The sequence below is a fragment of the Nycticebus coucang genome, chromosome 8 (genome assembly GCF_027406575.1).
Source record: "Nycticebus coucang isolate mNycCou1 chromosome 8, mNycCou1.pri, whole genome shotgun sequence".
Taxonomy (NCBI): domain Eukaryota; kingdom Metazoa; phylum Chordata; class Mammalia; order Primates; family Lorisidae; genus Nycticebus; species Nycticebus coucang.
In genome coordinates, this window is record NC_069787.1 from 9,585,231 (window position 1) to 9,608,831 (window position 23,601).

General features: G+C 43.0%; 1 protein-coding gene across 1 annotated transcript; it reads left to right on the forward strand.

Moving 5' to 3' along the window:
• Positions 1–12: 12 nt before the first annotated feature.
• EMC3 (ER membrane protein complex subunit 3) lies at positions 13–23,089 on the forward strand. The gene is made up of 8 exons (XM_053598719.1): positions 13–361; positions 10,734–10,791; positions 11,130–11,223; positions 13,580–13,684; positions 15,148–15,229; positions 18,341–18,420; positions 19,218–19,300; positions 22,864–23,089. The coding sequence occupies exons 1-8, from the start codon at positions 207–209 to the stop codon at positions 22,990–22,992; spliced, it is 786 nt and encodes a 261-aa protein (XP_053454694.1). The 5' UTR covers positions 13–206; the 3' UTR covers positions 22,993–23,089.
• Positions 23,090–23,601: the final 512 nt, after the last annotated feature.

A 23,601-nucleotide genomic window follows, 5' to 3' on the forward strand; every position in this document is an offset into this window, starting at 1 on the left:
ACGTGACGTCAAATTTCTCCGCCGGAAGTGGGCGGCCGGGCGGCCCAGCTGGAAGCAGTGCTCGAGGCTCGAGGCTGCGGTAGAGTCCTGGGCCAGCCAGGCTGAGGGGCGTGAGGAGGCCCAGAAGCGAACACGAGGAGAAGCTCCCGCGCCAAGGAGAAGGGAAACTTCGGCTGCTTTCGGCTGGGAGCCGGCTTTCGGTGAAGATGGCGGGGCCAGAACTACTGCTCGACTCGAACATCCGCCTCTGGGTGGTCCTGCCCATCGTTATCATCACTTTCTTCGTGGGTATGATCCGCCACTACGTGTCCATCCTGCTGCAGAGCGACAAGAAGCTCACCCAGGAACAAGTGTCTGACAGGTCAGTGCCTCCCCTTCGCTGGCGGACCTCACTCCTTTTTGACCTTGGGCGAGAAAGTGCAGAGGTTATGTCAGTTTGCTTGGGTTCGCGTCGCGCCCCCCCTTTCCTCCCCGGCAGGGTGACCTTAGTCCGTTACTTCTGTGTTTCATTTTTTTCTTATGTAAAGTAAGAATGATAACAGTACCTGCCTTTTAGAGCAGGTATGGGATCAAATTAGTTGAGGTCTGTGAAGCCTGTAGTATAGGTCTGGAACGTTTTAAGTGCCCCCCCAATTAATACTGCTAGGCTAGTCGCTACCCCTCGGTGGACTTGTGTATGAACTATCCCGTCCCTCTCTTGTTGAGAAGAGCGCCTACTGAGCGCTGGATGCGTTACTGCTTTTAGCCTTTGCAACATCCAGTCAGGTGGGTGTGATAATCCCCATTTGCTTTGCAAACTGTGAAATTGCCATTAGAGATGTGAGGAGTTGTAATTAATATTTTTCTTCCCTAAGTGTGGGCAACTTTTCTTCCTCACATGGTTCATTACAGAATTTATCTACGGAGACGCGAGTTTCAGAAGAGTTTAGGTGGTATCTAGATATATGCCTCTTCTATATTAAAATTAGTAACAATTTCTATGGATTGTTCAGATTATTTTTAGAGACCATGTCAGGTAAGTGTTACTGTATCTTTAACACCTCCATATCTCTTATTAATTTTTCATTTTAACAAAGTTAGCAAGCCTCAGGCTCAGAACTTTCCACAGGTGACACATCTACTTAAAATTTAATAATAATGTTTTGCTTCTATTGTATTTAACAGTTTCCTTCTTTTTGTGGCAAGTAATACTGGATTTCCTTTTGCTGGTAATTTAAAGAGTCTTTTAAATTAAAAACTTACATAGGTAGAAAAAACATGTTACATACAAAAAAAAAATTTTTTTTTTGAGATGGCATCTCATTCTGTCACCCTGGATAGAGTGCATCATCATAGCTCACAGCAACCCCCAAACTCTTGAGCTCCAGCGATCCTCATGCCTCAACCTCCTGAGTAGCTGGGACTAGAGCAGTGGTTCTCAACCTGTAGGTCGCAACCCCTTTGGACTGTATTAAAGGTTTGCAGCATTAGGAAGGTTGAGAACCACTGGAGTAGAGGCACCTGGCATTATACCAGCCTAGTTTTTCTATTTTTAGTAGAGATGGAGTCTTGCTCTTGCTCAGGCTGGTCTCAAACTCCTGAGCTCAAGCAAGCCACCCATCTCAGCCTTTCAGAGTGCTAGGATTACAGGCATGAGCCACTATGCTGGGCCACATACAAAATATTAATTATGTAATATACAAGTGCTAGTAGGTGAATAAGACAAAAAATCTAATGTGAAATGAGAATGAATAAAGTTTGGGAAGCCCTGCTTTACCATTTTCAGTTGTCATTCCTAATTATACTAAGAAGAAGAAGAAACTTACACTTATTACTTATTCTATAGGCACTTTGTTAAGCACTTATATTCATTAATTTATTTAAAACTCAAAGCAACTCTGTAAGGTAGGTACTCTTGTCCCATTTTATGGAAATTGAGGTGTAAAAGGGATCCAGGGTCACTCATGGTGACATTCAGGACTCCAAGCCAAGTCTTCTGGTCCCCAGTCTGGGACTCTTTCCACTGTATATATACCACAGTGACCACTTTGATTATTTTTCTGTGGCATCAGTTTCAGAACTCACCAGAGCCAGCCTGCCCCATGGAGCTAATCTTAAGTCACTTTACCATAGAAAGAAAGGAAGAGAGCTAAGACATTTAGTATTTATTGACACCTATACATTGATCTCATTTTATCCTTACAGGTAGATAATCCTGAATGCCTTTTTACAGTTGAAGAAAAGAAAGCTAATAGAAATTAAGAAGTTAAGTAGCCTTCTCAAAGTAACTGAAGTAGTAAAATATTGTGCCCGTACTTGAAGTCAGATCAGTGTCCCTCCCAAGTTACATCCTCTTTTTCTTTTTCTTTTTTTTTTTTGGTTGCAGTTTGGCCGGGGCTGGGTTCGAACCCGCCACGCTCAGTATATGGGGCTGGTGCCCTACTCACTGAGCCACAGGTGCCGCCCCCAAGTTACATCCTGTTAAACACAATTCTTGCTGTTATAGATTCTCTCAAAATTTTCCACTTTCGGTTCATTCTGTGATTTTTTTTTTTTTTTTTGTAGAGACAGAGTCTCATTTATGGCCCTCGGTAGAGTGCCGTGGCCTCACACAGCTCACAGCAACCTCCAACTCCTGGGCTTAAGCAATTCTCTTGCCTCAGCCTCCCGAGTAGCTGGGACTACAGGCACCCGCCACAATGCCCAGCTATTTTTTGGTTACAGTTTGGCCGGGGCCGGGTTTGAACCCACCACCCTCGGTATATGGGGCCAGTGCCTTACTGACTGAGCCATAGGCACCGCCCCATTCTGTGATTTTAAAGCAATGGTTCTGAACGATACTAGATCTAAAGTTTTCTTTTTTAAACCCAAAGTGAAATTCAAAGTTAGTGCAATCTACATAGAAGGACATTAATCAATAATAATTCTCTAATTGTAATAATCAGAAATAAAAGGAAAGTAATTTATGATAATTTTTTTTTTTTTTTTAAACAGAGTCTCCCTTTGTTGTCCTTGGTAGAGTGCCATGGCATCATAGCTCACATTAACCTCAAACTCTTGGGCTAAAGTGATTCTCTTGCTTCAGCCTGCCAAGTAGCTGGGACTACAGGAGCCTGCCACAACACCCAGCTATTTTTAGAGACAAGGTCTTGTCTGGCTCAGTCTGGTCTTGAACCTGTGAGCTCAGGCAATCCACTCACCTCAACCTCCCAGAGTGCTAGGATTACAGGTGTGAACTGATAAGATAATTTTTATTTCATAAGTGTTTGTGTACAACTGTCCTAGAAACTATAATGCAAAAGTCAGATGCATGCGCTTAGCTGTAGAATCACCATAGTTGGGTCAGGTTCATTGGTAGACCAATACAGACATATTAGTTACCTAAACACTACAGCAGTGTTGTTTCAATGTGATTTTCCTGATACATGTGTTTTAGCTACTTAAATATCACAGAAGGCAGTACTCTCAATGATTTTCCTAAAGGTTAGCTACTCTTGGTAAAATTCTGAATAAAACAAAGTGCAAGCTTAGTGCCCCTAGCACAGTGGTTACGGCGCCGGCCACATGCTCTGAGGCTGGTGGGTTCGAACCTGGCCTGGGCCAGCTAAACAACAGTGACAACTGCAACAAAAATTACCTGGGTGTTGTGGTGGGTGCTTATAGTCCTAGCTACTGGGAGGCTGAGGCAAGAGAATCGCTTAAGCCCAAGAGTTAGAGGTTGCTGTGAGCTGTGATGCCATGGTGCTGTACTGAGGGCGACACAGTAAGACTTTATCTCCAAAAAAAAAAAAAAACTGCAATTTTCCCGATATTAATTGGTGCTTGCATACCTGTGAATTTACTATATACAACCAGGCTGGGCTAGGCTGGGCTGGGCTCAGCTCAGCTCAGAGGCTTATGCCTAAAATCTTAGCACTTTGGGAAGCCAACATGGGAGGATCACATGAAACCAGGAGGTTGAGACCACCCTGAGCAATATAACAAGACCGCATCACTACAAAAAAAATTTTTTTTAATTAGCTGTGGGCTTGGCGCCTGTGGCTCAAGTGGCTAAGGCGCCAGCCACATACACCTGAGCTGGTGGGTTCAAATCCAGCCTGGGCCCACCAAACGACAAATGACGCTGCAACCAAAAAATAGCCAAGTGCTGTGGCAAGTGCCTGTAGTCCCAGCTACTTGGGAGGCGGAGGCAGGAGAATCGCTTGAGGCTCTGTCTCAAAAAAAAATTAATTAATTAAAAAAATAAAATAAAAATTAGCTGGACAGAGTGGTGTCTGTAGTCCCGGCTAGTCAGGAGACGGGCAGGAAGATCACTTAAGCCCAGATATTTGAAGTTGCAGTGAGTTAAGATGGTGCCACTTCACTCCAACCTGGGCAATAGCATATGACCCCCATCTCTTTAAAAAAAAGAAAAAAAGTTGTGTGGGACATGGGACAATTCTTTGTATTACATGACTGGACAGCATTGAGGGAGTTAATATCTCTTATCTCTATCAAATGGCAGTTACATGATTTTTTACCTCTAACTCATCCCTTTGGCAGTAAAAAAATTTCCACAGATTTCTTTCTATAAGGTCCCCTAGAGGGCAGTACCATCCTCATGGAAAACCACTGTTCTAGACAAAACTCAGCATCTCTGATCATGGTTGTACAGTCACTTAAGTGAGGTGGTTGGATAATGCCAGCTCTGACATAGTGTGACTCTGCCCCACCAAGACATCATTTGAACATGGGTAGAATGCTGTGCATTCTGAACTGGCCTAAGTCTAAGGAAAAGATGTACATTTATCTAAATACAGTGTAAATTCCCATTTGCCTCTGTGATCACAAAATGGGATGTTTGATTTCTTAAATGATTAAGCTTTCATGCTTTGAAAACTTAACTAAAATTTTTCTAAAATGCATTAAACCTAAAATGAAAATACATGAGTAAAATATAGAATGTCCCCAAAGTTTCCATATATAGGAAAACAGATATCTTGGAATATGTTTGCCCGGAGTAGTAGAGAAGACTTCATATATGTGTAGAAAGAAGTAGATAGAAATGGAAAATATTTTGTAAAATTTTGTGATCAATATTTTCTAAATAAAAGTGCATCTAACTGCATTTTTTCCAGTCTAAGAAAAATGCTTTCAGTTGCAAATTACCAAAGCTTTATAACCAGTACAAAGACTTATTTTTAGTTGTTCATGAAATGAAAATATAAAATTAAATATTTCTTTTAGAATTTGCAAAAATACAGCTATGCATCTCAGCTTAAGAAACTGAGTATTGGGCACCCGTGGCTCAAAGGAGTAGGGCGCTGGCCCCATATGCCGGAGGTGGCAGGTTCAAACGAAGCCCCGGCCTAAAACTACAAAAAAAAAAAAAAAAAAGAAAGAAACTGAGTATTGGGCAGTGCCTGTGGCTCAGTGAGTAGGACGCCGGCCCCGTATACCGAGGGTGGCAGGTTCAAATCTGGTCCCGGCCAAACTGCAACAACAAAAAAAATAGCGGGGCTTTGTGGTAGGCACCTGTAGTCCCAGCTACTCGAGAGGCTGACGCAAGAGAATCACCAAAACCAAAGAGCTGGAGGTTGCTGTGAGGTGTGATGCTATAGCACTCTACTAAGGGTGACAAAGTGAGACTCTGACTCTAAAAAAAAAAAAAAAAAGAAAGAAACAGTATTGGTTAGGCACAGTGGCTCCCACCTGTAACACTAGTACTCTAGGAGGCCAAGTTGGGAGGCTCACTTGAGCTCAAGAGTTTGAGAAGAGCCTGAGCAGGAATGAGACCCCACCTCTACTGAAAGTAGAAAAAATTAGCTGGGAATCATGGCACAAGCCTGTAGTCCCAGGCTTTGGAGGCTGAGGTAGGAGGATCACTTGAGCCCAGGAGTTTATAAGGTTGCTGTGAACTAGGCTGATGCCACTGCATTGTACCTGGGGTGACAGAGCAAGACTTCCTCTCCAAAAGAAAGAAAAAGAAAAAGAAGAAAAAACTGAGTATTGGTTTGGTGCCCGTAGCACTGTGGTTATGGTGCCAATCACATACACCGAGGGTGGTGGGTTTGAACCTGGCCTGGGCCGGCTAAACAACTGCAACAAAAAAATAGCTGGGCATTGTGGCGGGCACCTATATTCCCAGCTACTTGGGAGTCTGAGGCAAGAGAATAGCTTAAGCCTAAGAGTTTGAGGTTGCTGTGAGCTGTGACACCATAGCACTCTACCGAAGGCAACATAGTAAGACTGTCTCAAAAAAAAATAAAGGGGCAGTGCCTGTGGTTCAAAGGAGTAGGGTGCTGGCCCCATATACCGGAGGTGGCAGGTTCAAACCTGGCCCCAGCCAAAAACTGCAAAAAAAAAAAAAAAAAAAAACAACAACAAAACCGAGTATTTAGGATATGTACAGTAATTTAAGCTTGCTTTGATTTAGGGTCTTTAAACCTCAGGGTCATGATTGTCAGTCCAAATTCTACATGATTGTTTAGCAATATAAATATAGGGGATCTAAATGAATTTCTTTGATGACAGTGCCTGGAAATGTCCTGAATTATAATGAACAAGTTTTATGTGACCTATAGGCTGTGGTGTGCAAAATAAGACCAACTCAAGGCTCTGCTATCAGAGTTTCAGTCCAAGTGATAAAATATGCAAATGTGGCTGGGCACCCTTAACTCAGTGGTTAGGACGCCAGCCACATGCACTGGAGCTGCTGGGTTTGAACCAGGCCTGGGTCTGCTAAAAAAAAAAAACAAACAACCAGGCATTGTGGCGGGTGCCTGTAGTCCCAGCTGCTAGGGAGGCTGAGGCAAGAGAGTCGCTTGAGCCCAAGAGTTTGAGGTTGCTGTGAGCTATAATGGCATGACACTCTACCAAGGGCAACAAAGTGAGACTCTGTCTCAATTAAAAAAGAAAAAAAGAAGTGCAAAGGAAAATACTAGATGCCATTAGTCTAATGCAGGGGTCCTCAAACTACGGCCCACAGGCCACATGAGGCCGTGTGATTGTATTTGTTCCTGTTTTGTTTTTTTACTTCAAAATAAGATATGTGCAGTGTGCATAGGAATTTGTTCATAGTTTTTTTTTACTATAATCCGGCCCTCCAATGGTCTGAGGGACAGTGAACTGGCCCCTTGTTTAAAAAGTTTGAGGACCCCTGGTCTGGTGCCTAGAATGTGCCAGGTACAGTGGTGATGACGTAAAGTGAGATAATATATATAAAGAACTCAACTTAAAATCCCTGTCCTCTCCTTGTCTTCTCTTTCTTTTTCCTCTTAAGGTTATGATCAAAGGCAGCGCCTATGGCTCACTGGGTAGGGCACCGGCCCCATATACCGAGGTGGGTTCAAACCAGCCCCGGCCAAACTGCAACAAAAAAATAGCCAGGTGTTGTGGCAGGCGCCTATAGTCCCAGCTACTCGGGAGGCTGAGGCAACAGAATTGCCTAAGCCCAGGAGTTGGAGGTTGCTATGAGCTATGGTGATGCCATGGCACTCTACTGAGAGTGATAAAGTGAGACTCTGTCTCTACAAAAAAAAAAAAAAAAAAAAAGATCAAAATACAGTGGGACCCTTGTGTACTCAGGCTATTGCCCACCTCTGAGGTCTCACTTTCACACATTTCCTGTACTTCTCTTTCTTCTAGCCACATGGCTTTTTTTTTGAGATAGAGTCTCACTATGTTGCCCTTGGTAGAGTGCTGTGGCATCACAGCTCATAGAAGCCTCAAACTCCTGGGCTTAAGTGACTCTTGCCTCAGCCTCCTGAGTAGCTGGGACTACAGGCACCTGCCACAAAGCCCGGCTATTTTCTTGTACTTGTCATTGTTGTTTGGCAGGCCTAGGCCAGGTTTGAACCCACTGGCCCCGGTGTATGTAGCCAGCGCCCTAGCCCCTGAGCTATAGGCGCCGAGCCCACATGGCCTTTTCTCAAGTCCTCAGAGACATAGCATTTACTTCCGTCACATAGCTTTTGTCCATGATGTTCCCACTAACACTTTGATAGGTAATTCCCACTCACCCTTAAGATTCCAACTTTATCCTGCATCTTCGTCAAAGGTAACTGGCTTCCCAGATCAGTCACTTCCCCCTGTTATCCACTCTCATTATCCATCTCTCTTCCTGGAATATGAGAAGTTGAATTTCACATTTATATGTCTGGTTATTTTATTAATATCTTTCTAACCCACTAGACTTTAACCTTCATGAGATACTTGCATTTTGATCTGTGTTGTTCATGTCACCTAACACAATACCTGGCACTCAGAAGTTCAAGAAATATTTGTTCAGTGAAAGAATAAGCCTATTATTATAGAATATGAATGGAGGCTTAGGGAATTTAAGTGACATGCCCAAGATCACATAGCTAATAAGTGACAGAGAAATTGAACCCATCTGTCCAACTCCAGGGCTTAAGTTTTTTTTGTTGTGCTTTGTTTTAGAAACAGTTTTGCTCTGTCACCTAGGCTGGAGTGCAGTAGCTCACTGTAACTTCAATCTCCTGGCAGAAGTTAATTTTTTTTTTTGTTTGAGACAGAACCTCATTTTGTCACCCTCTGTAGAGTGACTTGGTGTTATAGCTCACAGCAACCTCAAACTCTTGGGCTCAAGCAGTCTGCTTGCCTCAGCTTCCTAAGTAGCTGGGACTATAGGCACCCACCACAACACGTGGCTATTTTTAGAGACAGAGTCTTGCTCTAGCTCAGGCTGGTCTGAAACTCCTGAGCTCAGGCAGTCCACTCATCTCAGCCTCCCAGAGTGCTAGGATTACAGGTGTGAGAACTTAAATTTTTATTCATTATTCTAGACCTAGTCCTTCTTACTGTTAGTGATGAAGCACCAGTTTTGGATTTTTTTTTTTTTTTTTTTTTTTTTTTTTAGACAGAGCCTCAAGCTGTCATCCTAGGTAGAATGCTGTGGCATCACAGCTCACAGCAACCTCCAATTCCTAGACTTAAGTGATCCTCTTGCCTCTGCCTCCCAAGTAGCTGGGACTGTAGGCACCCGCCACAACACCTATTTTTTGGTTGTAGTTGTCATAGTTGTTTGGCAGGCCCAGGCTGGATTTGAACCCACCAGCTCTGGTGTATGTGGCTAGCGCCTTAGCTCTTAAGCTACAGGCACCGAGCCAATTTTTTTTTTTTTTTTTTAATTTCCAATCTCTTGAAGACCAATACTTTCGTAAAATGTTCTGATTACGTATTTGTAAGTTAGGAGAATGTCATATTATTATTAAACTCTATGAACTTTGTGTTCATTGTCTGTACTTAACCTTGTCACAGACCAGCATTTATACTACGTACATAGGCCACACTTTGAGTATCCTTAAGCTGGCACCCAGGGTATAGAATATATTCTGTATCGCCTCTGTAGGGATGTGTATACAGTAGACAGCTGTACAGATAACGAGGCTAAGTGTAGGACCAGAGAGAATTCCACAGGTAACTAAGCATCAGTAAGAGCTTTATGGAGAAACAAGGGCTTGAAGGTGTTAAGGGATGACAGGATAGAGCCATTGAAAGAAAGGGGCACTAGGGAGGCTAGGGCACTCTCAGCATATGAAGAAGCTAGGACATGGGGAGTGACAAGGAAACCCTCTATTTACTGACTGCTTAGAGCAGGTAGTTTCTACTGAGGAGCAGAGAGAGAGAAAGCCAAACTTGATTTTCTTGTGTTCATTTCTGTCTACGATTTTTTTTTTTTTAGTTTTGAAAAAGGATTTCCATCCATTTAAGGGCTTCCCCCCACCCCATGAACAATTTTTGAATACCTAGAAAAAATTAATATTTTGTATCTCTGTTCAGTATTTTTTTTTTTTTTTAAGAGACAGAGTCTCACTTTGTCGCCCTCCGTAGAGTGCTATGGCATCACAGCTCACAGCAACCTCCAGCTTTTGGGCTTAGACAATTCTCTTGCCTCAGCCTCCCGAGTAGCTGGGACTACAGGCGCCTGCCACAACGCCTGGTTATTTTTTTCTGTTGTTGCAGTTTGGGGCCGGGCTCGAACCTGCCACCCTAGGTATATGGGGCTGGCACCCTACTCACTGAGCCACAGGCACCACCCTTCAGTATTTGTTATCAAGATAAGTGGTTATTGTATAGTGCTCTATTATCTTTAGTGATTATGCTCTAATCACCAATATTTTTATTTATTAATTCAATAAATGTTTATTGAGAGCTTTTTTTTTTCTTTTTTTTTCTTTGCAGTTTTTGGCCAGAGCTGGGTTTGAACCTGCCACCTCCGGCATATGGGGCCAGCGCCCTACCCCTTTGAGCCACAGGCACCGCCCTATTGAGAGCTTTTTTAACAGTCTGGATCCTGGATGGAATTTCTCTTTCTTGTCCATCAAATAATCCTCTCAAGTCCTGTACTCATTTCTCTATAGGTAATAAGAAGTTCCTTCTTTCATCCTCACCTTTCTCTGCCCACCCCAAAATCTTTGGAATAGTGTTCAACTGCTACTTTTTTCAAAGAAATTTCCTTTGTAGCCCATTATGAAGTAAGGAAAAGCTGAGTGTAATATCCCAAATGTGCTTTCTTCAATAATCTTTGTTTAGAAACATCGTCACTTCTGAAAAATATTTTTCTGAAAACGTGTTTGTTAGATTAAATATGTCATGTTAGGTTTAAAGATACTAGTCTTTGGAAAGTTTCCACATAGAGCTATTGCCAAATAGGCCCTCTCTTGTGTTTAAATAGGTCTTTTGCTTTATTCACTTGTTTTCTTCTCATGTTTCACTTTTTAAAATCACATTGTCTTGGTTGTATTTTTCAGTCAAGTCCTAATTCGAAGCAGAGTCCTCAGGGAAAATGGAAAATACATTCCCAAACAGGTACTCATTTATCTTTTATTAAAAAGCTGCACAATTCACCATTGAGGGCAGTAGATATCTGAATGTTTTATAAGGGGACTGTTTGGGGAAAGCTGAAGGTTGGCAACTCAATAATTAAGTTTTGGCCTGGTGGTGTTTACTGTCATTGTGACTCCACCCTTCTTAGCAAATTGTTTTTAAATGTGACTCAGCTAAAGTGTCAGTTCAGCTGCCAAGTAGGCTGACAGCTCTGAGTGTAACAGCATACTGCAAGGGCCTTCGGATGAAGCCTCTGGGGAATAATTTGACAGTTTGCTATGTCACAGTTCTTAGACTTAAAAAGCTTTTTTTTCTACTAGTCTTTCTTGACACGAAAATATTACTTCAACAACCCAGAGGATGGATTTTTCAAAAAAACTAAAAGGAAGGTAGTGCCACCTTCTCCTATGACTGGTACGTTTATTCCCTTCTCTCATCTTTAAGGAAGATTTTTAACACTGGTTATTGAGCAGGGCAAGGGGAAGGGTAGAGGGAGGATGTCATTTTATTAAGTATTAAATTGTGAAAGATAATAATCAAGGGACCTTAGAAATAATCTAACACAGGGATCTATGGAAGTGGAGTTCTCTTTCTCAAATAAATCTGGAACCCCTGTGTATAAAGTAGATTTCAAAAAAAAAAAAAAAGAGCTCTTGGCTGATGAAGTCAGGAGGCCAGGGCCATTATCCCTGAGTTTTTCCTTGTTGCTATTCCTTAAGACCAACCCAGCTCCCACTTAGTGCCTGGATCCTGTTGCTGACAGATGGTCACCCTACTTCCCAGGGCCAGCCATTTCTTTGTCAGACATAATTGCTTGGTCCACCCTACAATTCTGGCTCTAACAGATTTCTTACTTCCACTGATCCTAATTGTGTGAAACATAAAGCATGTTTAAAGAAAAAGTAATTTATTGTTTTGTGTTGAGTCTCTTCTCATTTTAGTACTACTTGTTTCTGGTGAGATAACCAGCTATTTTAAACCTATACAGACAGGATAGGAGTTAATTTTTTTTTTTTTTTAAGTAAATAAGATTGTATGGAATTAATTTTAAAAAGTCTTCAGAAAACTTATAAGAAACAAAAGACCAATAATTATATAAAAAGATCCTTGACCTAACTAATAATCCATGGAATATAAATTAAAATATGTTGTCCTTTTTTAGCCCATTAAATAAATTGTCAGATTGAAAAGATTGACCAAACCTGGGCAGCGGCTGTGGCTCAAAGGGATTGGGCGCCAGTCCCATATACCAGAGGTGGCGGGTTCAAGCCCAACCCCAGCCAAAAACCACACACACACACAAACATTAAAATACATCAATCTATTAAAAAAAAGAGAGAGAGAAAAGATTGACCAAACCTGCTGTTGTCAAGATTGGGGAGGTTAGGCCCTCACCTTTGATGGGCATGCCAAATGGTAGGGCATTATTGAAAGACAGTCTGACAATATCTATCAATGTACAGATCTTTTGACCCAGAATTTCTTCTAGGAAGTTCTCTCACAGAAACCCTTACATAAACGTGCAGATTTATATATAAGATGGTTGGTGGCAGCATCACATATTGGCAAAAAAATTGGAAACAATCCATATGTCCACCCAAAAGTGATCAGTGTGACCACACAGTGGAATCCTATGTTGACTTTAAAAATATTTGAATTGGCTTGGTGCCCGTAGCACTGTGGTTATGGCGTCAGCCACATGCATCGAGGCTGGCGAGTTCAAGCCCAGCCCAGCCCAGGCCAGCTAACCAACACTGACAACTGCAGCCAAAAAGTAGCTGGGTATTCTGGCGGGTGCCTGTAGTCCCAGCTACTTGGGAGGCTCAAGCAAGAGAATCGCTTGAGCCCAAGAGTTTGAGGTTACTGTGAGCCATGATGCCATGGCACTCTACTGAGGGTGACATAGTGAAAGTCTGTCTCAAAAAAGAAAAAAAAATTTGAATTATATATTCTACCAGTGTGGAAATGCCATCCATTTTTTTTTGTTTGTTTTTTATACAGAGTTTTACTATGTCGTCCTCAGTAGCGGCTCATAACAACCTCAAACTTTTGGGCTCAAGTGATTCTCTTGCCTCAGCCTCCCAAGTAGCTGGGACTGCAGGGGCACGGTGCATGTGGCTGGCACCGTAACCACTGTGCTACGGGTGCCAAGCCAATATAAATTTTTTTTTAAATATAAATTTTTTTTAATTAAGAAGCAGAGTAGTCAGTAGGTGAGGTGGCTCACACCTGTAATCCTAGTACTCTGGGAGGCCAAGGCGGGTACATTGCTTGAGCTCACAGGTTCGAGAACAGCCTGAGCAAGAGCAAGACCCCCGTCTCTAAAAATAGCCAGGCATTGTGGCAGGCGCCTATAGTCCCAGCTACTTGGGAGGCTGAGGCAAGAGAATCACTTGGCCCAAAGGTTGCTGTGAGCTATGACTCCATGGCACCTACTGATGGCGACAAAATGAGACACTGTCTCAAAAAAAAAAAAAGAAAGAAAGAAAGAAGCAGAGTAGTAAGCATAGTATCCCTTTATTGGGTGTGCATGTATATATAAATTATTGTATTTGTATAGAAAGATGCAAAACTATTCAGTAAGCAGTTGAAAGGTCAAAGAGTGGGCTCAGAAGAACTGTCTACATTATACCATACCTTTCTGTGTCTTTCGAATTCTTTTTACAATGAACTTGTCTTAATTTAATTATCAAGTATATTAAATATTTACAGAAAATCAGAAGAAAGTCAGCAGAGGTGAAATTTAGTGATTTCTCGTCCTTCTGTCTAGATCCCACTATGCTCACAGACATGATGAAAGGGAATGTAACAAATGTCCTCCCTATGATTCTTATTGGTGGATGGATCAACATGACATTTTCAGGCTTTGTCACAAGTAAGTTACAGACCTAGCTGGCTTCATGTTTACTGCATCTGTGTTTCTTTCCCATATCTCCATTCAGAGAAATCCAAATGCTGCTGAGACCCAAATATCATAGTTCCTATGTTTTCTTGCAGAAACTGATAATATTCTTTGAACAAAAAAATTTAGGGCCAGGTGTGGTGGCTAATGCCTGTAATTCTAGCACTTTGGGAAGCTGAGGCAGAAGGATCACTTGAGGCCTGGAGTTCAAGACCATACTGGGCAACATAGCAAGATCCCCTCTCTACAAAAAAATAGAAAAATTGGGCGGCGCCTGTAGCTCAGTCAGTAAGGCGCCAGCCCCATATACCGAGGGCAGCGGGTTCAAACCCAGCCCCGGCCAAACTGCAACCAAAAAAAAAAATAGCCGGGCGTTGTGGCGGGCACCTGTAGTCCCAGCTACTCGGGAGGCTGAGGCAAGAGAATCGCTTCAGCCCAGGAGTTGGAGGTTGCTGTGAGCTGTGTGATGCCATTGCACTCTACCAAGGGCCATAAAATGAGACTCTGTCTCTACAAAAAAAAAAAAATAGAAAAATTTACCAGGTGTGGTGGCATGCACCTGTAGTCGAGCTGCTAGGGAGGCTGGGGGAGAGAGGCTGAGGCAGGAGGATTGAGACCTTTTCTAAAAAAAAAGATCCTAAGTTCATGATGTGGGTGGTTTTTGCTTTTTTTTTTTTTTTTTGTCAAGACATAGTTCTACCCTATGCCCTGAGCAGAGGGCAATGGCATCGTGGCTCACTGCAACCTCAGACTCCGGTTGTGGGCATCCTGCTGCCTCAGCCTCCGAAGCCGCTGGGATTACAAGCCCTCGCCGCAGCACCCAGCTGGGTTTTTCCATTTTTTTCCATGAGTCAGGGTCTCACTCTTCGCTCAGACAAGCCTTGAACTCCTGAGCTCAAGCAATCCTCTCTCCTGAGCCTCCCACTGGTTTTTGCTTTTTATTCATAGAGACTCAAATGAGTGATTTGCTAGTGGGTATCCAAAACTAATATAATTCTAGTTGAGTAGGATAAAAGGAAGCCTCTTTATTTTGACTTCTTTGGTTAGGTGTTACGGTAAGTTTTCAGTCTGTTTATAAGTTGATTTGATTGTAATCAATTTGGTTTCTTAGTAATGTAGTTCTTTGTGTATATGTATTCCACTCAGGGTTTAATGGATCAGTGCAATTTTCCAGATTTTAGGTCACAGCTTAGTTTGAATCCTTGCTCCTAAGTAATCTAGAAGTTGGTATTATTCAGGGAAAATAGAGCAGAGTGTCATTTTGACTGTTTTCTTTCCTTCAAAAATTGCTAAGATTTCCTGTGGAAATCATTTTCCAAGATCTTTGTAGTAAGTTTTCACCTCAACAGGGAAAGAATATATCCATTCACACTTAAACTATTCTAAAATAAAACAGCTCAGTGTGGTTGTGAACTTTTTTTTTTTCTTGTCTGCAGCCAAAGTCCCATTTCCACTGACCCTCCGTTTTAAGCCTATGCTACAGCAAGGAATTGAACTACTCACGTTAGATGCATCCTGGTAAGAACTTTAATAAAAAACACAAACAGTAGCCGGGCGTTGTGGCGGGTGCCTATAGTCCCAGCTACTCGGGAGGCTGAGGCAGGAGAATCGCCTAAGCCCAGGAGTTGGAGGTTGCTGTGAGCTGTGTGACGCCACAGCACTCTACCAAGGGCAATAAAGTGAAACTCTGTCTCTACAAAAAACAAACAAACAAACAAACACAGACAGGCTTGGCATCCATGGCACAGTGATTACAGTGCCAACACATGCACGGAGGCTGGCGGGTTTGAACCTGGCCTGGGCCAGCTAAGCAACAATGACAACTGCAATAAGAAAATAGCTGGGCATCGTGGGGGGCACCTGTAGTCCCAGCTACTTGGGAGACGACAACTGCAATAAGAAAATAGCCGGGCGTCGTGGGGGGCACCTGTGGTCCCAGCTACTTGGGAGACTGAGGTAAGAGGATCGCTTAAGCCCAAGAATTTGAGGTTGCTGTGAGCTGTGACGCCACGATACTCTACCAGGGGCGATGTAGTGAGACTCTGTTTCAAAATAAAATAAAAAACAATTTAAAACCAGTGTCTCTTAAAAGTCAGGATTTCCAATTAGGTGTTTAAAGGTTATGTTTCATTGAAATTCCACTCAAAATGCCATCAGTTACTTTTACCTGAGTCTTGCAAAAGAGAAGAATGTGGCAGACTTTTTCTGTAGTTTCTTGGGCTTAGGAATGCAGGGATGGATGTATCAACCTCCAAAGAGTTAAAAGATTAAGCCAGGAATTCTGGCCATGACAAACCTTTCTAGCAATACTCTAGAGCTTATGGGAATGGATATTTGTTTTATTTCTTTAAAGTACATTATTACTAACAATAACATTAGTTTTCTTTTTTTTTTGTAGAGACAGAGTCTCACTTGATGGCCCTCGGTAGAGTGCCGTGGCCTCACACAGCTCACAGCAACCTCCAACTCCTGGGCTTAGCGATTCTCTTGCCTCAGCCTCCCGAGTAGCTGGGACTACAGGCGCCCACCACAACGCCCGGCTATTTTTGGTTGCAGTTTGGCCGGGGCCGGGTTTGAACCTGCCACCCTCGGTATATGGGGCCGGCGCCTTACCGACTGAGCCACAGGCGCTGCCCAACATTAGTTTTCATTAGTCCATTGCTACGTGTGTTCTGACGAAATCGGGAGCATTCAGGGTGATATGGCCATAGACCCTTTCTGTGTTCAATACATTATTTTGTCCTCTTAGCAATCTATGAAGTCTATACAGGAGTTGAGATTTGACACAAAGTCCATCCAAATCCAGCACTTACTTCTTATTTATTTTTCTATTTTTTTTATAGTAGAATAGTAAAACCTAAAATCTGAAAAACACTTGGAAACACTATTGCAGTATCTGGAACCCAGTAGTGCTGCTTCACATGCTTGTCAAACACTGGCATAGGAAAGAAGCCAGATAAGAAAAGGGAATAATGGGGGTCACTGGTGATCTTCTTTGCTTATTACCCAATTTGAACAGAACCACCTCTGCATGGGAGAGTCAGGACAGACCAGATGCTAGGAGAGTCTTGTTTGTGCCCAGCTGTACTTTATACGAGTAGCATGATTCTATTAAACTTTCACCTGCCAATCTCATGTGGGCTCAACAAAAACCTTCATGGGTTGGAGAAAAGCTTATTTATCTTTTCTCAGCATCTGGGCAGGTATGTGACTATTATGTTCATACGGACAGAGGGGAGATTGGAACCTAAGTGTACAATTACTGTTGCACATAGATCAGCAGCATTACATACAAATAGGTCATTTATTTACCTGCAGTCTGATGGGAGTTATGTTTGTTTTATGTTTTTGTTTTTTTTTTTTTTGAGACAGAGCCTCAAGCTGTCCCCCTGGGTGGAGTGCTATGGCATCACAGCTCACAGAAACCTCCAACTCCTGGGCTCAAGCGAGTCTCCTGCCTCCGCCTCCCAAGGAGCTGGGACCACAGGCGCCCGCCACAATGCCTGGCTATTTTTTGGTTGCAGCCATCATTGTTGTTGTTTGGTGGGCCTGGGCCCAGGCTGGATTCGAACCTGCCAGCTCAGGTGTATATGGCTGGCGCCCTAGCCACTTGAGCCACAGGTGCTGAGCCAGGAGTTATGTTAACCAAGAATTAGAATAAAGTGTGCAGCCAGCCACATACACCAAGGGTGGCGGGTTCACACCCGGCCCAAGCCAACTAAACTGCAGCCAAAAAATAGCTGGGCATTATGGCAAGTGCCTGTAGTCCCAGCTACTTGGAAAGCTGAGGCAAGAGAATCACTTAAGCCCAAGAGTTGGATGTTGCTGTGAGCTGTGATGCCAGGCTCTTTACTGAGGGCGACACAGTAAAACTCTGTCTCAAATAAAAAAAAAGAATAGGCTAAGGCGCCAGCCACGTACACCTGAGCTGGCGGGTTCAAATCCAGCCTGGGCCCGCCAAACAACAATGACAGCTGCAACCAAAAAATAGCTGGGCATTGTGGCAGGCGCCTGTAGTCCCAGCTACTTGGGAGACGGAGGCAGGAGAATCGCTTGAGCCCAGGAGTTGGAGGTTGCTGTGAGCTGTGATGGCACAGTACTCTACCCAAGGTGACAGCTTGAGGCTCTGTCTCAAAAAAAAAAAAAAAAAAAAAATAAAGTGTGGCTCTTTCCATTTATGTATTATATTTCATACTCCTGTTAGTTTTTATTATATGCAAGCATATTAATTTTGAGGGGCAAGATGGTAAACCTAAGCTTAGAGGAAGCCTTGGTAATAAAGTTCAAAACCTGGAACAGTAGTTTCACGAGTATAGTTCTCAGCATTGCAAGTATTTCCTGAAAGCTACCTTTGATCCTTTTTTGTAAGTATGGAACATACTAGGAATTGTGATTTCATCCAAAGAATGGGATTCAGGACAGGAGGCCGCTTTCAGCTTTTATTTAATATACTTCTGTATCAGTAAGATTGTCTTAAAAACTTGTATTCTTTGGTTGTGCTTTTGATAAATATAGCTTATCCTAGGTGATTTTTTTATGTACACTGAACAACTTTGGTTTGTAGAAAAGTGTAAACTGTATTAATTTCTGGAATAACTACTTTACACTGTTTTGCTTTTCCTTTGCTAGGGTGAGTTCTGCATCCTGGTATTTCCTCAATGTATTTGGGCTCCGGAGCATTTACTCGCTGATTCTGGGCCAAGATAATGGTAAGAAGAGTGTCAGATTTAATGAGACAAATGACTCATTCATACCAGAGACAGAATAATAATTTAGGTTATTCTGTTTGTTGGCATAGCCAGACGCAGTGCTTCATCCCTTAAGTTTCTGAGGTATTCCCAAAGAGTGTTAAAGTTCCAGGGAGCAAACTTAAATTCTCCCTACAATCACTAGGAGATAGGGATAATATTTGATTCCCTGAAGTTCAGGCGAAGGAAGTTCATATGTTCATGTGAAGGATCTAGCAGTAGCAATATAATCCTGTAAACATAAAGCTTAAAGAAGAACTGGTTTGATCAGTTATTTCATTGACTAGATTGCTTTTCAGTACTAATCCTGGCTTTCTTATTTAAATGGCTGGGACCTCTGACAAGTTACTTACCCACTCTAGTCTTCTGTTTGCTATCTGTCATTAAGGACCTTATTAATTAACCTGTGGGGAGGACTAGGAGCAGATGAGGTAGAATATGCAAAGCTCTTAGTGGAGTACCTGCGTATAGGAGTTGCTCTATAACTGGTGGCTATTGCTGTTGGTGAAATTTGAAATAAAGTTTAGAGTTTCCTTTAGTTATTTCTCTTCTGCTATTATCATCTCTATTTTTCAGGAGAGATAAAGTGACTTTTCCAGGGTCACATACCCAGCAGGGCACAGAGCCAGTCAGTGAACTTGTCATTTGATTCTCTAACCCACCACCAAGCAGCTATAAGTGTGAGGCCTGTTCTTCCCCTTGGGTGCTGGGGTGCTTGCTGAGCCCGGGCACTTACGTACACATGTTTTATGCTGCAGCTGCTGACCAATCACGAATGATGCAGGAGCAGATGACAGGAGCAGCCATGGCTATGCCTGCAGACACCAATAAAGCTTTCAAGGTACACTTCATTTGCCTTCTAGAGCTGTAGTGAGGCCGTGAAAGGTGTTATCAGACTTTACTTTAAAAATCAATTCCCTGCAGGGAATGCAGTGTGGTTCCATCACTTGAATTTAACATTTAGAAAAATAGGGCCATGTGCAGAGTCTCACACCTATAATTGTAGCACTTTGGGAGGCCAAGCTGGGAGGATCATTTGAGGCCAGGAGTTTGAGACCAATCTGGACAATATAGCAAGGCCCTATCTCTACAAAGAAGAAAAAAGTTAACTGGGTAGCCTGTAGTCCCAGCTACTCAGGAGGCTGAAGCAGAAGGATTGCTTAAGCCTATAATGAGCTATAATGATGCCACTGCACTCCAGTCTGGGCACAGAGTGAGGCTCTGTCTTAAAAAGAAAAAAACACTTAAATAAATGGAAAGACAGTCATGTTCATGGATTGGAAGACTTAATAGACATTTCTCCAAAGAAGATAAAACAGTTAGGGGGTTATGAACAAAATGAATCCACTGGATTTGTTTGTAAGTTCGATTTGTATGTAAGTTGGAACAGGTACATTTACCTATTACCTGTTTGTAAATATGTCAGTTGGATGTTTGTAACTTGGGGACTGTGTATATACAAATCCCCAATAAACACATGAAAAGAAGCTCAACATCATTATCTTTCTGACAAATGCAAATCAAAACCACAGTGAGATATCATGAGATATCACTTCACACTCAGATGGTTAATATCAAAAAAGATATACAATAACAAGTGTTGGTGAGGATATGGGGAAATGGAAACCCTCATATATAGTTATCATACGATCAATTAGTTCTACTCAAGAGAATTACAAACATTATGTCCACACAGAAACTTACATGAGAAGGCCAAGCATGGTGGTTCACACCTGCAATCCCAGCACTCTGGGAGGTCAAGGTGGGTGGATTGCTTGATCACAGGTTTGAGACCAGCCAGAGCCAGAGCGAGACATTGTTTCTAAAAATAGCTGGGCATTGTGGCAGGTGCCTGCTACTTAGGAAGGTGAGACAAGAGAATCGCTTGAGCCCAAGAGTTTAAGGTTTCTCTGAGCTATGATGCCATGGCCCTCTACCAAGGATGACAAAGTGAGACTCTGTCTAAAAACGGGGGGGAGGGGAGGTGGGCAGTGCCTATGGCTCAAGGAGTAGGGCACCAGCCGCATATTCCGAGGTGGTGGGTTCAAACCTGATCCTGGCCAAAAACTGCTAAAAAAAAAAAAAAAGGCTTTAAATTGTACACATTAAATGGATAAATGTTATAGTATGTGAATTATATCTCAAAACAGTATGGGTTATTTTTTTTTTTTTTGAGACAGAGTCTCACTTTGTTGCCCTTGGTAGAGTGCCGTGGCATCACAGCTCACAGCAACCTCCAGCTCTTGGGCTAAGGCGATTCTCTTGCCTCAGCCTCCTGAGTAGCTGGTATTACAGGTACCCGCCACAACACCCAGCTATTTTTTTGTTGTTGTTGCAGTTTGGCCAGGGCCAGGTTCGTACCTGCCACCCTTGGTATATGGGTCCGGCGCCCTACTCACTGAGCCACAGGCACTGCCCTGGGTTAATATTTGTTTTGCACATTAAATTTCATATGGCTTTTGTTTTTTGTTTTTTGAGTTTTTTGGTAGAGATAGAGTCTCACTTTATCACTCTCAGTAGAGTGCCATGGCATCACACAGCTCACAGCAACCACCAACTTCTGGGCTTAGGCGATTCTCTTGCCTCAGCCTCCCGAGTAGCTGGGACTACAGGCGCCCACCACAACACCCGGCTATTTTTTTTTTTTTTTCTTTTCTTGTTGTTGCAATTTGACTGGGGCTGGGTTTGAACCTGCCACCCTTGGTTTATGGGGCCAGCGCCCTACTCACTGAGCCATAGGCACCGCCCTGTCATGTTTTTTATTTTTATTATTTTTGAAACAGTCTCACTGTGTCACCCTCGGTAAAGTGCTGTGGTGTCACAGCTCATAACAACCTCAAACTCTTAGGCTTAAGTGATTCTCTTGCCTCAGCCTCCTGAATAGCTGGGACTGTATGCACACACCACAATGCCTAGCTATTTTTTGGTTCCAGTTGTCACTGTTGTTTAGCAGGCCCGAGCCAGGCTCGAACCCGCCAGCCTTGGTGTATGTGGCCAGTGCCCTACTCACTGAGCAAGGAGTGTCGAGCCTGTTTTTTATTTTTTATTTTTCAAGCCTGGGTCTCACTTACGTTGCCCAGGCTAGTCTCAAACTCTTGGTCTCAAATCATCCTCTGGCCTCAACATCCTGAGTAGCTGGAACTGCAGGCATGTATCCAGCTCATAAAGCATTTTTTAAGAACTCACTAACGTAAGCAAAAGTGGTCAGATTGGGCGGCGCCTGTGGCTCAGTCGGTAGGGTGCCGGCCCCATATACCGAGGGTGGTGGGTTCAAACCCGGCCCCGGCCCCGGCCAAACTGCAACCAAAAAATAGCCGGGCGTTGTGGCGGGCGCCTGTAGTCCCAGCTACTGGGGAGGCTGAGGCAGGAGAATCACTTAAGCCCAGGAGTTGGAGGTTGCTGTGAGCTGTGTGAGGCCACGGCACTCTACTAAGGGCCATAAAGTGAGACTCTGTCTCTACAAAAAAAAAAAAAAAGTGGTCAGATTGACAGAATGTTTGAAAAAATTCTGCACATTTGATTCTGCTCAACATATTAATTGGCTCGGTGCCCGTAGCTCAGTGAGTAGGGCACCTGCCACATATACCGAGACTGGCGGGTTCAAGCCTGACCCTGGCCTGCTAAATAACAGTGACAACTGGAACCAAAAAATAGCTGGACGTTCTGGCGAGCCTGTAGTCCCAGCTACTCGGGAGGTTGAGGCAAGAGAATTGCTTAAGCCCAAGAGTTTGGGGTTGCTGTGAGCTGTGACACACGGCACTCTACCGAGGGTGACATATGAGACTCTGTCTCTAAAACAAAAAGCATATTAATAGCTTACATGCGAATGATTGTATACTAAAATAGTTTATATTTCACACTGTCAAAGTCTTCCAGGGATGAAATAATCAATTCCTGGGCTCCAATAGACTGTACTGAAATACCATTATATATTTGGACATGTTAAGGAAATATTTTTAGGCCATTTATGTTAAAACATCTTTGAGGCTGCACAACTTAAACCAGATGACACGTCCCTTCATGAAAGGGCTCAGAATTACTAAGCACTCATTTGTTTGTTGTATGCATTTCAAAGGTAATGTGGGGGCACAAAGCAAGTGCTTAATAAGAGTGAGCTGATAAACAGGTTAAGCACTGGGGGATTTGGAGTTTAACTAAAATTTGAATCTACCCTCTATTTGTTACTAGTGCCAATGACCTTGAACAAATTGCTTGACCTCTCTTAGCCTCTGCTTCCTTATCTCTGTATTGAGAGGGACGGGGAAAGCTGGGGGGTAGCAGCATCTACCTCATAGGATTGGATGTGGTTATACGGGCTAGCCGGGAGTAAGTGGTCAGTAAAGGTCAGTCGTAGCTGTCAGTAACGAGCCCCTCCCCCTGCCTGGGTGTTCTCTTCCTTTGCAGACAGAATGGGAAGCTTTGGAGCTGACAGATCACCAGTGGGCACTAGATGATGTCGAGGAGGAGCTCATGGCCAAAGACCTCCACTTTGAAGGCATGTTCAAGAAGGAATTACAGACCTCTATTTTTTGAAGACTGAGCGGGGATTAGCTGTGTCAGGAACTTGGAGTAGCGCTTAACCTTGTAACTTTCGTTGGAGCTGGCGCCTCAGAATAAAATGGAGGATGCAAGAGCTGGCGGGTGTGCAGCAAGGCTCGTTCTTGTCTGAGCTGGGCTCCCCTTTATGTATGAAACTAGAGGAAATAGAAGGAGTATGCTCGGTGACTTGCAATTTAAAAAATGTTCTAAATGTTCCTTCTGGTGACTCTAGTGATGAAAGTCAGAGAAAGGGGGAAAACTCAAGCTACTGATTTTATATAAAATCTTAGGAAAAATTCAGTCTTTGGACAAAGCACTATTAATTATAACTAATTACTATGTGCAGTCAGCTTGACATCTAGCCACAGTAAACTCCTGTTTTCTTGGGATCCGTACACTCTGTGTTTTATCTTTAATTTTTTGTTAGTATTTTTAACTTTCCTTACAAAAGTAGAACATTTTCACTACCAAAAGTTTAGAAACTATGGATGAGCTAAATGAATCTCCTTGTATTGTTCATTTTGAGCCTATAGAATGACAGAGGGTGAATGTGTCAAACCTCATTCACATAAACTCTTTTCCGAGTGAATACCCCAGGCCAGG